The sequence below is a fragment of the Alosa alosa genome, chromosome 1, assembly GCF_017589495.1.
Source record: "Alosa alosa isolate M-15738 ecotype Scorff River chromosome 1, AALO_Geno_1.1, whole genome shotgun sequence".
Lineage (NCBI taxonomy): Eukaryota > Metazoa > Chordata > Actinopteri > Clupeiformes > Clupeidae > Alosa > Alosa alosa.
The window spans coordinates 2,532,667-2,547,666 of record NC_063189.1 but is presented as its reverse complement, the minus strand read 5'-3'; the positions used below and the strand labels follow the sequence as shown (position 1 = coordinate 2,547,666).

The following is a 15,000-nucleotide window of genomic DNA, read 5'->3' as shown; positions in this document are numbered from 1 at the left end:
AGTTAGGACTTTCTGTAGGTGAACAGGCTGAAGGGAAAACCACGGGGAGGAGAGAGAGAGAGATTGAGACAGAAAAGGAGGGAGGGAGAGAGGGACTGAGAGGGAGATTGAGAGAGAGGAAAGGAGGGACAGAGGGAGAAGTGAAGAAGTAGAGAGATGAGGGGGTTCTGGGGGAGGTGGAGTTGAAACAATGGGCCAATGTTTGGAGCAGGGGGAATGTGTGTAGGAGAAGTCCAGCTGAAGGTGATGAAGGGGTCAAAGGATGGTTAACTCTTCCTATGTCCCTCTGGCCAGCCACACATCCGTTAACCCCTCAGCCCTGCTTGTCTCTCTGCATCTCTATCTGGAGTGGACAGTCCTCATGTCTCCTCTCCTCTCTCCTCCTCTCCTCTCCTTTCCTCTCCTCTCTTGTCCTTTCCTCTCCTCTCCACACCTCTCCTCCTCTCCCCTCCTCTACTCCTCTTCTCTCCTCTACTCCTCTCCTCTCCTCCTCTCCTCCTCATCTCTCCTCTCCTCTCTTGTCCTCTCCTCTCCACACCTCTCCTCCACTCCTCTCCTCTGCTCCTCTTCTCCTCTCCTCTCTTCCTCCTCTCGTCCTCTCCTCCTCTCCTTTCATCTCCTCTCCTCTCCTCTTCTCTCCTCTTCCTCTCCTCTCTTCTCCTCTCCTCTTCTCCTCCACTCCTCTCTTCTCCTCTCCTCCTCTCCTCCTCTCCTCTCCTCTCTTCCTCCACTCTCCTCTCCTCTCCTCTTCTCTCCTTTCCTCTCCTCTCTTCTCCTCTCCTTTCCTCTCCTCCTCTCCACTCCTCTCTTCTCCTCTCCTCCTCTACTCTCCTCCTCTCCTCTCCTCCTCTTCTTTCATCTCCTCTGTCATATTTCTCTACTCCTGTCAGTGTGCCCAGTTGAATGTGTGGATGCCCTCTCTCATCACCTACTCTTGCCTCCTGAGGTGAGTAAAGGTTTCTTTAGAGATGTGACTAACGTGTGCTTTGTGGACTATGTCCAGATGTGGACGAGTGCCGCTCCCAGCCCTGCCATGCTCAGGCCTCCTGCACCAACTCGCTGGGCTCGTTCCACTGCCAGTGCCAGGCCGGGTACCAGGGCAACGGCTTCCAGTGCCACCCTCAGAGTGGTAAGCTCCCCTTGCTGCATGATCAGAATGGTTCCAATGACGCTGTAAACTCACTCATCTAGGTTGCCAGGGGAAAATGGTGGAAGCCTGTTCTTGCTGTTGTGTTCATAGCATAGTCTGTTCTGGATGAAGAGAATATTTCTCTGCAAGTGCAAATGGTATGCACAGATAAATGTGAAAATTAAGCATATCAGCATTTGATTATTTGTGCTGATCCAAAATGAATTGATTTTAAAAAGCTGAAGTGAAGTGGACTGTGGGCAGAATAGGACTGAACTGACCGTTCATCATGTGCTCAGGAGGCTCAGAGCGCCCCAAGACCCACTGCGAGCGGCACAGAGACAGCGCGCAGACTTCTCAGGACGGCTTCTCTCTAGTCGGAGCCTTCGTTCCGGAGTGTGACGAGGCGGGTCAGTACCGCCCGCTGCAGTGCCACGGCTCTACGGGTCACTGCTGGTGTGTGGACGTGCAGGGCCAGGAGAGGGCGGGCACTAGAGCGCCCCCTAGCTCCCCACGACCCAACTGCAACGAGCCAGGTGAGAATACCTGTCCAAATGAAGCCAATGGATGTAGGAATGAATCAAATTGAACTGAACTGAACTGGGCTGAGCTGAGCTGAATCAAATTGAACTGTAATTAACAGAATTAAAGGAACTGAGTCAAAATGAATTGAATCAACATAGGGATTAAACTGGAATAAGTTGTTAAAGACAATGAAGTTGGACTTTGAGTTTAATTGTCGTCCTTTGTCTTCTCAGAGCGTCCCAAGACCCAGTGTGAGCATCACAGAGACGGCGCGCAGACTTCCCAGGACGGCTTCTCTCTAGGAGCCTTCGTTCCGGAGTGTGATGAGGCGGGTCAGTACCGCCCGCTGCAGTGCCATGGCTCTACGGGTCACTGCTGGTGTGTGGACGTGCAGGGCCAGGAGAGAGCGGGCACTAGAGCGCCCCCTAGCTCCCCACGACCCAACTGCAACGAGCCAGGTGAGTGAGTTCCTCAGGAAAATATTCACCACATTCTAGATTCTAGAATATTCTAGAGAATTTAGAATACAGAATAGCCATTTAGAAACACTCTAGAACTCCTGCTGCAGTTCTTGTAAGTTGCTGAGTTAGCTTCACATTTCCACTCCTCCTCCTTAAAGGCTAAACCAGGCACATCACTAAAGTGTTCCATTTGCTGACCGTACAGTATGCTGTTACAGTTAGCTTCCGGTATAATTAGTGGCTACACTAGACGTGATAGCGATACAAAAAAGTTTCTATTTCTATGCTAAGCTAACGGAGCGCTTCAGTTGCACAGTGGGTGTAGCCTGACTATTAGTGCATTGATCGGGCTCTTCTCTGTTCATTTTATGCCTCCTCAGATATTCCCTTCAGAGCTTCATCTGTGCCCATGTTGACCTCCTGCTTCTGTTTTCTCTAGTTCGTTTCAGAATCAGAATCAGAGTTATGCTTTAATGGCCAAGTATGTTTACTTAGGAATTTGAATTTGGCGGTTGTTGAGTCTAGCAAAAAAATATGTACCAAAAAATGTATATGCCCCAAATCACGGAGAGCAGCCTTCTCACCCTGTTCCTGTCACTCTTAACTGTCCTATCTGAATGAAGACAAAAGGCCCGAACATGTGCTTTAAAAACAAACAAAACAAACAAAAGCAAAGAAACTACTACCGTAGATGTTATTGTTATTGGGACAGTTGATCCAAAATGTAACTTCATATGTAACGTCATATGTTGGGTGTAAATGAAAGCATTAATGGCCCGCTGAATGCTCTCACCCTTTAAAGCATTGTCCCTGCGAGTCCGTCTGAATGCTCACCCCTGCATTTAAAAGCCATCCATGTGTCCCTCATGAACCGGCTGAATGCTCACCCCTGCATTGTGTACCTTTTAAAGCCATCCATGTGTCCCTGTAGTCCGGGCCTGAATGATCACACCCTGCATTGTGTACCTTTTAGCCATCCATGTGTCCCTGCGAGTCCGCCCGCTGAATGACCACCCCTGTCATCCCCCACTTCCTTCTCCACAGTCCGCCCGAGCTCTTCTTGTGACCCATTGTGGCATCACAGAGACAGAGCCTGCAGGGCTCCCATGGTGGAGTCGGGAGCCTTCGCCCCGCAGTGTGACGCAGGAGGGTCAGTGTTCACAGCGCCACGCTCATCGGGTCACTGCTGGTGTGGACGCAGGGGCTGAGAGGGCGGGCACTAGAGTGCCCCCTAGCTCCCCACGACCCAACTGCAACGAGCCAGGTGAGAATACCTGTCCAAATGAAGCCAATGGATGACTGAACTGAACTGGACTGGGCTGAGCTGAATCAAATTGAACTGTAATTAACAGAATTAAAGGAACTGAGTCAAAATGAATTGAATCAACATAGGGATTAAACTGGAATAAGTTATTAAAGACAATGAAGTTGGACTTTGAGTTTAATTGTCGTCCTTTGTCTTCTCAGAGCGTCCCAAGACCCAGTGTGAGCGCCACAGAGACAACGTCCAGGGCTCCCAGGATCTAAGCCCCGATTGTCGGAGCCCCTTCGGCCCCGGTGCGTGACGAGGCGGGTCAGTACCGGGCCTCGGCCGAAAAGCACGGCTCTACGGGTCACTGCTGGTGTGTGGACGTGCAGGGTCAGGAGAGGGCGGGCACTAGAGCGCCCCCTAGCTCCCCACGACCCAACTGCAACGAGCCAGGTGAGTGAGCACTCCAACATGGCAGTTAAGATATATTATATGCGTTACATGGACAACAACCTACTCCAACAATGCATAATGTACAAAACTAGTTTAGGAACACCACAGAGTCTTCAAAACTTCTGCTACGTCTATGCTGTATAGCTATGCTAGGTGAACGATTCGCCTATTACAAGTTTGTTTACCATCAAACGCTTTGTAGTTGTTACCGTATATTGAGGTGAAAATCTTGCATTGTGTACCTTTAAAGCCATCCATGTGTCCCTGCGAGTCCGCCCGCTGAATGCTCACCCCTGCATTGTGTACCTTTAAAGCCATCCATGTGTCCCTGCGAGTCCGCCCGCTGAATGCTCACCCCTGCATTGTGTACCTTTAAAGCCATCCATGTGTCCCTGCGAGTCCGCCCGCTGAATGACCACCCCTGTCATCCCCCACTCCTTCCTCCACAGTCCGCCCGGAGCGCCCCAGGACCCAGTGTGAGCATCACAGAGACAGCCTGCAGGGCTCCCATGGTGGAGTCGGAGCCTTCGTCCCGCAGTGTGACGAGGAGGGTCAGTACCGCCCGCTGCAGTGCCACGGCTCATCGGGTCACTGCTGGTGTGTGGACGTGCAGGGCCAGGAGAGGGCGGGCACTAGGACCCTCCCGGGCACCCCTCCTACCAACTGCGATGGACCAGGTGAGAGCGCACTTTAATTATCTGGGTAATATGTGGTGTTTTCAATGTGTTTCTAAGGCAAGGCAAGGCCATTTTGTTTGTTGAGCACATTTCCTACGCTATATCCTAAAGCTATTTTTAGGAACTTTATTTTCAGGATATGTGGTCTTATCAAGGCGAGGTACACATAATTTATTTCCACTAGCTACTTTGTCTCTTCATTATGCAGTATTAAAAACATGAAACTTCACAAAAATGTAAGAATGTCCTTTCCAAGTACTGTATGTATATTGCCCAAATCTATTGTTTCTCATAGCTTACATACTTTGGCATTTGTAAGCATGACAATGGAAAAGAATGGTATTCATTTCAGTGATTCTAATAAACACTGAATTTAGAATGTTTGCGCTGGAACCCGTTATTTAGACAGTCCGAGGGAACACTCTAAATGGGCCGCACCACGGAACCCTGCTGCCCACAGCTATGCTTCATGTCCCCGAGGCTGGACGTTCCATGAGTTGCGATGGACTCTGTGCTTATCGCAAGAGGACCTTTAGTTGTTGATGTTCCTCCTTACTTTACACAAACCTGTTGTTCTGAGTGCAGACCTTGTACAAGGCTGATAGTGTTATGTGAATTAGCCTGTTCTCCAGGTTGTTGTTAGCAGTGCATAGGTGGAAAGAAACAGTTGGATAACCCCAACCTTTACCCTGTCAGTCCCACTGTCATTATGGATTACCAGACACATTGTTCCTTAACGGATACTCAGGAATTATCTCAAGGTAAAATTTGGAGAAGATTGGTCCTGACACATTCACCAGACAGTTTTTTGCCGCTCAAAAGCGAAAGATCAAGAATGACTCATGTTGGCCTTGTGTCTCAGCCGGCTGCTCACGTTCATTTAGGGCAAAAAAAAAGTGTTTGTGTTTCAAAGATATCCTGTGTGTATCTGGTGGCATACGTAAGCCATCCATGAATCATCTGTCATTCTCTGAAAGCCCCATGTGTTGTATATTTATTGTCTGGAAATGCTTATCTGTCTGAGAGAGGCAGTAATTGCCACCATTAAACAGACTATACCATCTGTACAACTTCCAGATGCCATTGTAGTGTAGATCCAGCAGACTTCTTGAAACCCTCAGAAAGAAAAAAAGCGTGGTGGAGTGGGTGGGAGAGGTGTGGTGGAGGTGTGTTGGGGGGAGTGAAAACATGCCTTGACCCTGTGAAGGAGATGTTAATGGGATCTCTCTCTGAGCTGAAATAACACTTGCAGACCTGTCAAACGGCAAACGGTCCAGTGTGAGAGGCAAGGCGAGGCGACCTGAGCTTCGTCTAAATCCTCCACCCTCCACCGCCAGTCCAGCCCTAACGGAAACACACTGGTGTGTGTGTGTGTCTGGCGTGGACCGAGTGATGTGGTGACGGAGCCTTTCGTCTAGTCGCCTCTGAGCTGTCCACACGCAATACCACAGCCCAAACCAATCTGGTTTTGTTTCTTTTCATCAGGAGTGTTTTGTCTGGACAGACGTTAAAACCACAGGCCAGTAGTAGGCTATGTGTTGCGCTTGAGGCGCTGGGCTGTGGCGGTGCGTGTCAGCTTCACATTTCCTCCATGGTCCTTAGCTCCTTCATCTGAGTCCTCAGCGTTTGCTTTACGTCTCCTCTGAAGTTCTCCTTGGCGGCTCACCTGGTATTTTCTACGTTGTGTTTCCTGTTTCCTGTGAGTTTGTCCGCCCATCTTCCTTACTGGGCTTCTGTGTCCTGTGTTTTCCACCTCAGTTCGCCCAGAGCGTCCCAAGACCCAGTGTGAGCATCACAGAGACGGCGCGCAGACTTCTCAGGACGGCTTCTCTCTAGTCGGAGCCTTCGTCCCGGAGTGTGACGAGGCGGGTCAGTACCGCCCGCTGCAGTGCCACGGCTCTACGGGTCACTGCTGGTGTGTGGATCTGCAGGGGCCAGGGAGAGGGCGGCACCAGAGCCCCCTAGCTCCCCACGAATCTAACTGGTAACGAGCCAGGAGAATACCTGTCCAAATGAAGCCAATGGATGTAGGGAATGAATCAAATTGAACTGAACTGAACTGGGCTGAGCTGAGCTGAATCAAATTGAACTGTAATTAACAGAATTAAAGGAACTGGAGTCAAAAAATGAATTTGAATCAACATAGGGATTAAACTGGAATAAGTTGTTAAAGACAATGAAGTTGGACTTTGAGTTTAATTGTCGTCCTTTGTCTTCTCAGAGCGTCCCAAGACCCAGTGTGAGCATCACAGAGACGGCGCGCAGACTTCCCAGGACGGCTTCTCTCTCTGAGCCTTAAGCTTCGAGTGTGATGAGGCGGGTCAGTACCGCCCGCTGCAGTGCCACGGCTCTACGGGTCACTGCTGGTGTGTGGACGTGCAGGGCCAGGAGAGGGCGGGCACTAGAGCGCCCCCTAGCTCCCCACGACCCAACTGCAACGAGCCAGGTGAGTGAGCACTCCAACATGGCAGTTAAGATATATTATATGCGTTACATGGACAACAACCTACTCCAACAATGCATAATGTACAAAACTAGTTTAGGAACACCACAGAGTCTTCAAAACTTCTGCTACGTCTATGCTGTATAGCTATGCTAGGTGAACGATTCGCCTATTACAAGTTTGTTTACCATCAAATCGGCTTTGTAAAGGTTATCGGTATATTGAGGTGAAAATCTTGCATTGTGTACCTTTAAAGCCATCCATGTGTCCCTGCGAGTCCGCCCGCTGAATGCTCACCCCTGCATTGTGTACCTTTAAAGCCATCCATGTGTCCCTGCGAGTCCGCCCGCTGAATGCTCACCCCTGCATTGTGTACCTTTAAAGCCATCCATGTGTCCCTGCGAGTCCGCCCGCTGAATGCTCACCCCTGCATTGTGTACCTTTAAAGCCATCCATGTGTCCCTCGCAGGGAGTCCTACAGCTGAATGCTCACCCCCGCATTCGCGTGTACCTTTAAAGCCATCCATGTGTCCCTGCTAGTCCGGCCTCAGCTGAATGCTCACCCTGCATTGTGCATTTACCTTAAAGCCATCCATGTCCCTACTGAGTCCAGCCCGCTGAATGATCACCCCTTGTGTACGCTTTAAAGCCATCCATGTGTCCCTCTTGAAGTCCAGCCCAATGCTGAATGCTCACCTCCCTTGAATGCTCATGCATGTGTACCTTTAAAGCCATCCATGTCCCTCAGTCCGAATGTCAGCCCATTGAATGATCACCCCTGCATTGTGTAACTTTAAAGCCATCCATGTGTCCCTGCGAGTCCGCCCGCTGAATGACCACCCCTGTCATCCCCCACTCCTTCCTCCACAGTCCGCCCGGAGCGCCCCAGGACCCAGTGTGAGCATCACAGAGACAGCCTGCAGGGCTCCCATGGTGGAGTCGGAGCCTTAGATCCCCGGTGTGACGAGGAGGGTCAGTTTGCCAGCTGCAGTGCCACGGCTCATCGGGTCACTGCTGGTGTGTGGACGTGCAGGGCCAGGAGAGGGCGGGCACTAGGACCCTCCCGGGCACCCCTCCTACCAACTGCGATGGACCAGGTAACACAACAAAACACAACAAGCATGGGCGCTGTGGCGCAACTGGGTACAGTGCCCGTACCATATTTGGGTCAACTGGGTACTATGGTAAACTGGGTACAGTGCCCATACCATATTTGGGTCCACGTGCCCACAGAGACCCGGGTTAGAGTCCAGCCCCGGTCATTTCCCGATCCCACCCCAACTCTCTCTCTCCTCCGGTCATTTCCCGATCCCACCCCAACTCTCTCTCTCCTGCGGTCATTTCCCGATCCCACCCCAACTCTCTCTCCCACTCATTTCCTGTCACTGTCTCCACTGTCTTGTCAAATGAAAGGCATAGAAGCCCCACTCAAACTTCCTATACAATAATTAGAATTTCCTTTCTTAAGTCAACATTTCATCACTCTCCACACCCTCATTAGGGTTATGTACAGCCAGTACGTAACACAGACTTTGTGTGTGACACAGAATGTACATCTTGAGATCGCTTCCAACATTGCCTATCGCATCAGCTTTGAAATATCACTGTACACTGTGTAGTATTGCTCAAGTTTTAACTAACAGTGCTTAAGATGCCTTTAATATCAGCATTTATTATACGGCTCTTCACAATGCAAGTAGAACGCTCCATTGACTTGAATGGGATTTCCGAAAGTTCTAGCGGTCATTATTTCTTGGGAAAGGACCTCTGAAAACAAGAATGACCGCTGTCAATGGCAAACAGAGTTTGTGCTTGAACTTCATTCAAAAGTGAAAGCAGACGGTTGATCAGCTGTGTTCTAAAGAATGTTTGATTCAAGTTCAGCGTGTTGCAAACTATTTGTTTCTCAGCAAAAGCCACGGCGAAAAACGGTAACAAAATAAGTGTAATAAGACATATCATGGAGTTTATTTTTTTCGTTTTTGGCAAGAAGCCCGATAATAGGCGGGATATCGTATAAAACTCGGTCATTATGGGAAAATAAGTCCCTTTAGGGCGAAATAAAGACCCCTCGCTGGCGTCGGGGTCCGTTATCCCTCGGACTTATTTTCCCCATAATGACCGGGCGCTCTATACATTATCCCTTACATAAAATTAATAGCTCGACTTGTTACGGAGGGTTGCGGTTCGAACCCCCGACCAGTAGGCACGGCTGAAGTGCCCTTTGAGCAAAGGCACCTAACCTCTCACTGCTCCCCGAGCGCCGCTGTTGTTGCAGGCAGCTCACTGCGCCAGGATTAGTGTGTGCTTCACCTCACTGTGTGTTCACTGTGTGCCGAGTGTGTTTCACTAATCCATTGCTGTGACCCTGATATGAACTCTTCATAGAGTTCTCACCACTCCCAAGGCCAGCATACCTGCGGAGACGTCTCTGTGTCTTGTAAAATGTCACTGTCAAACACTGTGAGGAGGGACCAAAGGAGACCTCCTAGCAATTTTGTGTGACACTGAGCACAGGGATTTCAAACCGCTGCCAGATGTTGTATCAAAATAAACCAGTGTGGTGGAGCGTGGAGGATCCTCAGTGCTGTAATTAGCTAATTGGCCGCTCATAGGATATATCCTTAACACCTTAATTTGTAGCAAACAAACAAGGACGAGCTCCCAGCCTGTACTTTAGAAGATGACACAGCGCAGCACAGAGAGAGCCGGGCGGTGCGGTGCGGTGAGGCCAGTCTGCCCACGGACGGACGCTTCACACACACTCCGGGGCGGGTGGACTCTTCACACCCCCGTCCCAAATGCCTTCTTTTCTTTCCGCACTCTCGCAGAACTCCCCAACCATTTCGTTTTTTTTTATCCCTGAAGTGGAAACATAGACTTCTGAGAGGAGGGAAAAAAGCAAGAGCAAACATAACATTGTACAATGGAAGGGTTTTGGGAATAATATATTTTTTTGAGGAGGCTTCATGTATAGAGAGCCCCTGTATTTGCGTCTGTAAACAATATGTTAACGCTGAGGAGATCCACACCTGTGGGAGACATGGACAAGAGGGAGAGGGCAGATTCCCTCTCAAGTGTGGTGTGTGTGTGTGTGTGTGTGTGTGTGTGTGTGTGTTTTAGGTCTCTGCATGGCGTTCCGTGTTTGTGTGCGTGTGTGTGTGTGAGAGATAGAGGTTTCTGCGCAGACGCTGAAGGATTAGCGTCTGTTTAATTTGGGCACCCCATAATGTCACCCCCCCACACACACACACACACACCCACCCCACACACACACGCACACACCCCACGCACACACACACACCCACGCACACATTTTTACCCCCCTCTGCACCACCCGGGCAGCGCTCTGGGCAGCTGTGGAGCTTATCTCCCCGCAGCTGTCCTCCCTGAGCACTCAGCCCTGCGTCGGCCTCTCTGGACGCCTCCACTGGGGCCCGCCTGGCCTCGGACACACGGGGGGATCCGCTAATGCAAATATATGACATTCCTCTGGACAAACACGCTTGGCTCCAGCCAGAGATAGTGAAGGTGTGTTATACAGAATACTCAAGGGCGACCCCAAGCAACCCAACCCATGTCACCCCACTCACACCCCCACCCACCCCCACCCTATCCTGCTGTGCACTGTGTCCTAAAATATCCGTCTCTTTCCCAAGACCTGGCAGACGTTACATTTTTCACGTGGCTGCACTCCAACCTATACAGACAGCGTTTGAGCTTCACAGTGGAGTCTCAGATGTGGTTGGATAGTAAAGCTCTTCCGTGCCGTTGTGTGCAGGTCCAGCAGACAGCTTATACGTAAAGCTAAACATTAACACAGTTTACAGACCTCCATTCTATCAGATGATGTCCTCTGTTGAGCCTGTGTGCGCTATTAGGTTAGTTATGTAGCCATGCATGGTTACTTTACAACCACTAAGTGCCATGGGGTAGATTAATGGTACTGATGGGTCCGAATGGGGCCGCCTTCTCTTTAAACACTAGGCTGAAATGATTAGTTTGCTTACAAAGGTTCAGTGCAGAAATGTGGTGTGATCTTTTGAACCTGAACTTTTCCCATGAGAAAGAAACAGTTCTGGGTGTTCACTCCCAAGTAAAGTGAAATCGCTTTGCATTTTTTATTTTTTTTAACTGCTGTCTGTTCAATTTATTACACGTATGGAATACCTTGTTGTAAACCTGTCACCTCACAGTGCATTAGCTCAAATTTGTTAGGGCATACACACAGTAGCTTGTTTAACAGTGTGTCTAAATATGGCACATCTTGTACAAATATGAGATGTATACACACATCTGCAAATTTACATTTTACTAGTTCCAGCCCTGATTTAGTAAACCTTATGGACACTTATGGTAGTCTAAGTATGGATATATGAATACATTGTGTATGTCTGCTGTGAACTTGCTTGACAAAGTAGACTGAAGTGTACTAAAGTTAGCAAACAGAACCCAAACAAGTCATGAATCATTTTACTTTCATTATCTGTTTAAGTCGTTTCAGACAAAATCGTCTGTTGAACACTTTAAACTTAACTTAAACATTGTATTTATATTCTCTCTCTCTCTGTGTGTGTGTGTGTGTGTGTGTGTGTGTGTGTGTGATGGCAGTGCCACCAACCCAGCGTCCAGAGACAGTTTGTGAGCGCTGGAGGGCCAGCCTCATCGAGCACTACGGTAGCCAGCCGGACCCACACCACTACCTGCCGCAATGTGACTCGGCTGGCGAGTTCAACCCCGTCCAGTGCTACGGGGACAGCAGCTACTGCTGGTGCGTGGACAAGGATGGACGCGAAGTGCCCGGGACCAGAGCCAATGATGCTGTAAAGCCAGCCTGTAAGCACACAAGCCCTGAAACACTCTGACCATCCTAAACACACACCCAGATAGGCCAATGATGCTGTGGAGCCAGCCTGTAAGCACACAAGCCCTGAAACACTCTGACCATCCTAAACACACACCCAGATAGGCCAGTGATGCTGTGGAGCCAGCCTGTAAGCACACAAGCCCCTGACCATCCTAAACACACACCCAGATAGGTTATAAACCTTTATAAACCTTTGCTCAGTTCACGTACCAGTGTAGTTTGTGAAATTCAGACTTTCTATGTGCTGTATTTGTATTTAAAATACTAACTTAAAACTTTGGGGGCAGCAGTGGCCTATTGGTTAGCGCTTCGGACTTGTAGCCGGTTTGAACCCCGACCAGTAGGAACGGCTGAAGTGCCCTTGAGCCAGGCACCTAACCCCTCACTGCTCCCCGCTGTAGCAGGCAGCTCACTGCGTTGGGATTAGTGTGTGCTTCACCTCACTGTGTGCTGAGTGTTTCACTAATTCAGAGATTGGGATAAAGTATAAGTATAAGTATAGGTATAAGTATATACTCTTTTGATCCCATGAGGGAAATTTGGTCTGCATTTATCCCAATCCGTGAATTAGTGAAACACACTCAGCACACAGTGAACACATAGTGAGGTGACACACACACTAATCCCGACGCAGTGAGCTGCCTGCAACAACAGCGGCGCTCGGGGAGCAGTAAGGGGTTAGGTGCCTTGCTCAAGGGCACTTCAGCTGTGCCTACTGAAAATACGTGGTATAAACTCATGGGCCAGTGGGAAATTATTTCCATTATTTATTAGGATTCATAACATCACATAAAGGGTTACCTATGATGAAAGTCCTACGCAGTAGAAAAACGTTTTTAACTTTCCAAACCATTGGTCGATTGCTGTGCAGGTATCCCTACTGTGGCTCCTCCCACCCAGCGTCCACTGCCCCGCCCTGATGTGACCCCACCCCCGACTGGGGGCGTGTCCCTGCTGTACGCTCAAGGGCAGCAGATTGGTGCTCTGCCGCTGACCGGCACCCGCATGGACAAGGACAAATCCTCAGTGCTGCTGCAGCTCCACGTGAGACTCTTAGACTACCACGCTAATGGAATGCTATTCAATGCTAGCCTCAGGACCCATGTGGATGGGCTAGTTGCCTGACTGCAAGTGGATGGGCTAGTTGCTTGCTGCCCGACTGCAAGCAACATTTTCATTTATAACGTGGAGGTTTCGGAGTTAGAGTGTGATGTCAAATTACTGAATTATGGAGTTTACAGATTTATAGAGTCGAGAGAGTTGTTATTAAATTATCAAGTTCATAAAATTTATATCTAGTCAGTTTTGGAGAGATCCGGCTCACACCTGGCCTATTGTATCCATGCCAAATAAGTTTATAGATGTTTTTAAAGACGTTTGTGTCGTATTTGCCCCCTCTGTTGTATTGCTTCAGCCCACAGAAATGTGGGTAGTTTGTCCTGAGAATGTATGAATAGGATTTTTTAGCGTATTTACAGTATACATAATATGCTAAAAATATGTCATTTGTGAGGGAAGTTTGTTAACATGAAACGCGTAAAATCTAGATTAGGAACTGAATGTCACGTTGCAGTTGCAGTTCACTTTTCCATATTATGGGGCACATAGGACTGTGTACTGTATGTCTGTAAGACCATGACAACTTAACTTTGCCTCTGCTGTATGCATTTATGTCCCTCCTGTGATACAGAAACACATGCTAAATGCTAAATGCTAAATGCAGTAGCTTCCAGATCTGTCATTGTTTTTATTAGTTGTTTTTTCCTTCCTCAATACTCGGCTCTGCTTGGTGCTGTTCCAGGGGTCTATTGTGGTCGGGGTCGCCCACGACTGTCTGGAGAGGAAAGTTTACTGGACCGACATCGCTGGAAGAACCATCAACCGAGCTGGTCTGGCGGCTGGATCGGAACCTGAGGTTCTAATTAACACAGGTCAGAACCGCTGCATTGAACATGTGTCGGTACATATACACTTGTCAAAAAGAAGAGATTCAACAGGCCTGAAAAATGCAGACAGTTTAGAGCTCTAACAGTTAACACATGCATTCACTGACTGTACACATGTTAGTGCCTTGGCAGCACACATGCTCTCATATGCTATGGGTCTGGACACACACACGCACACACATACACACACACACACACACACACAGTTTTCTCTGAAGTGTACACCATATATCTGTCACATACACAAATAAATCATATTGTTAAATATTGCCAGATTAATCTGTTGAGTGTGAAAGAAATGTTGATGCTGAAAACATCTTGAATGTCAACATTAGAGTTGAGTCATATAAACAATGCAGTTTCATTTGTGTGCCAAAGTATTTATTTGTGTGTTTGTGTGATTTACGTGTTTGTTTGTGTGTATTTGCTTCACACACAACAGGTCTGACCAGTCCAGAGGGTCTGGCTTTGGATGTGGTCCGACGAAGAATGTTCTGGGTGGACAGCACCATGGACAAGATTGAGACGAGCAACCTGGACGGCACTGGGCGACGGGTCCTGATCGACAAGGACCTGGTGAACCCGCGAGCCATCATCGTAGATTCATCCTCAGGGTAGGCCTGATTATTTGTATTTATTTGATTTATTTAGCCTTTATTTTACCAGGTGGGTCAATATCTCTTCTTCCAGGGAGTCCTGGGGTGCGAGTTTGATGGTGTATTTTGCCGACAGTGCACGCACACTGTGGCCCGAGCGAAGTCAGACGCACAAAGTGGGCGGAGTCCGGCTGAATTTGATTAAGATAAGATACGGTAGATAGATCAAAATTCAACACTGGTGGCATGTGATTGGTTTATTCAAATTCACTTCAAATTAGCGGTCTTGCCCATTTCAGAGTCCCTGCCTTGATGTAACTTCCTGCTACCTATCACTGCCGAACTCGGGCACAGTTGGTGGATCATGCTGTTTGTCACTGACGAACTCGGGCCCGGTTGGTGGATTATGCTGTTTGTCACTCGAGGTTATGTGCATTACAGAGGCATTGCTCATGTGTAGGGGAATTATACTCGGAATTCTGTCATTTCGCCCCAATACAAATTGAACGGCAAAAACGCAATTTACTGCCATTACAAAAATACAAGCTATTAGAAACAAACATTAGTTCCACAAAACTTTAGTTTCACATAGTAAATTATATTTGAAAATATTACATTGAGATATAATGCTTTATGTAGTATGTACTACTAAAA

The 15,000-nt window shown here is 48.5% G+C and overlaps 1 protein-coding gene across 1 annotated transcript in view; it reads left to right on the top strand.

Moving 5' to 3' along the window:
* nid2a (nidogen 2a (osteonidogen)) overlaps positions 1–15,000 on the top strand; it is a 54,668-nt gene that overhangs the window by 32,815 nt on the left and 6,853 nt on the right. Inside the window, 14 exon segments of the mRNA XM_048258750.1 lie at positions 1,004–1,129; positions 1,429–1,665; positions 1,888–2,112; positions 3,583–3,665; positions 3,667–3,817; positions 4,267–4,494; positions 6,253–6,359; positions 6,811–6,940; positions 7,808–7,921; positions 7,924–8,034; positions 11,549–11,773; positions 12,676–12,848; positions 13,606–13,735; positions 14,193–14,364. Of these exon segments, the coding sequence (XP_048114707.1) occupies positions 1,004–1,129; positions 1,429–1,665; positions 1,888–2,112; positions 3,583–3,665; positions 3,667–3,817; positions 4,267–4,494; positions 6,253–6,359; positions 6,811–6,940; positions 7,808–7,921; positions 7,924–8,034; positions 11,549–11,773; positions 12,676–12,848; positions 13,606–13,735; positions 14,193–14,364 (2,212 nt within the window).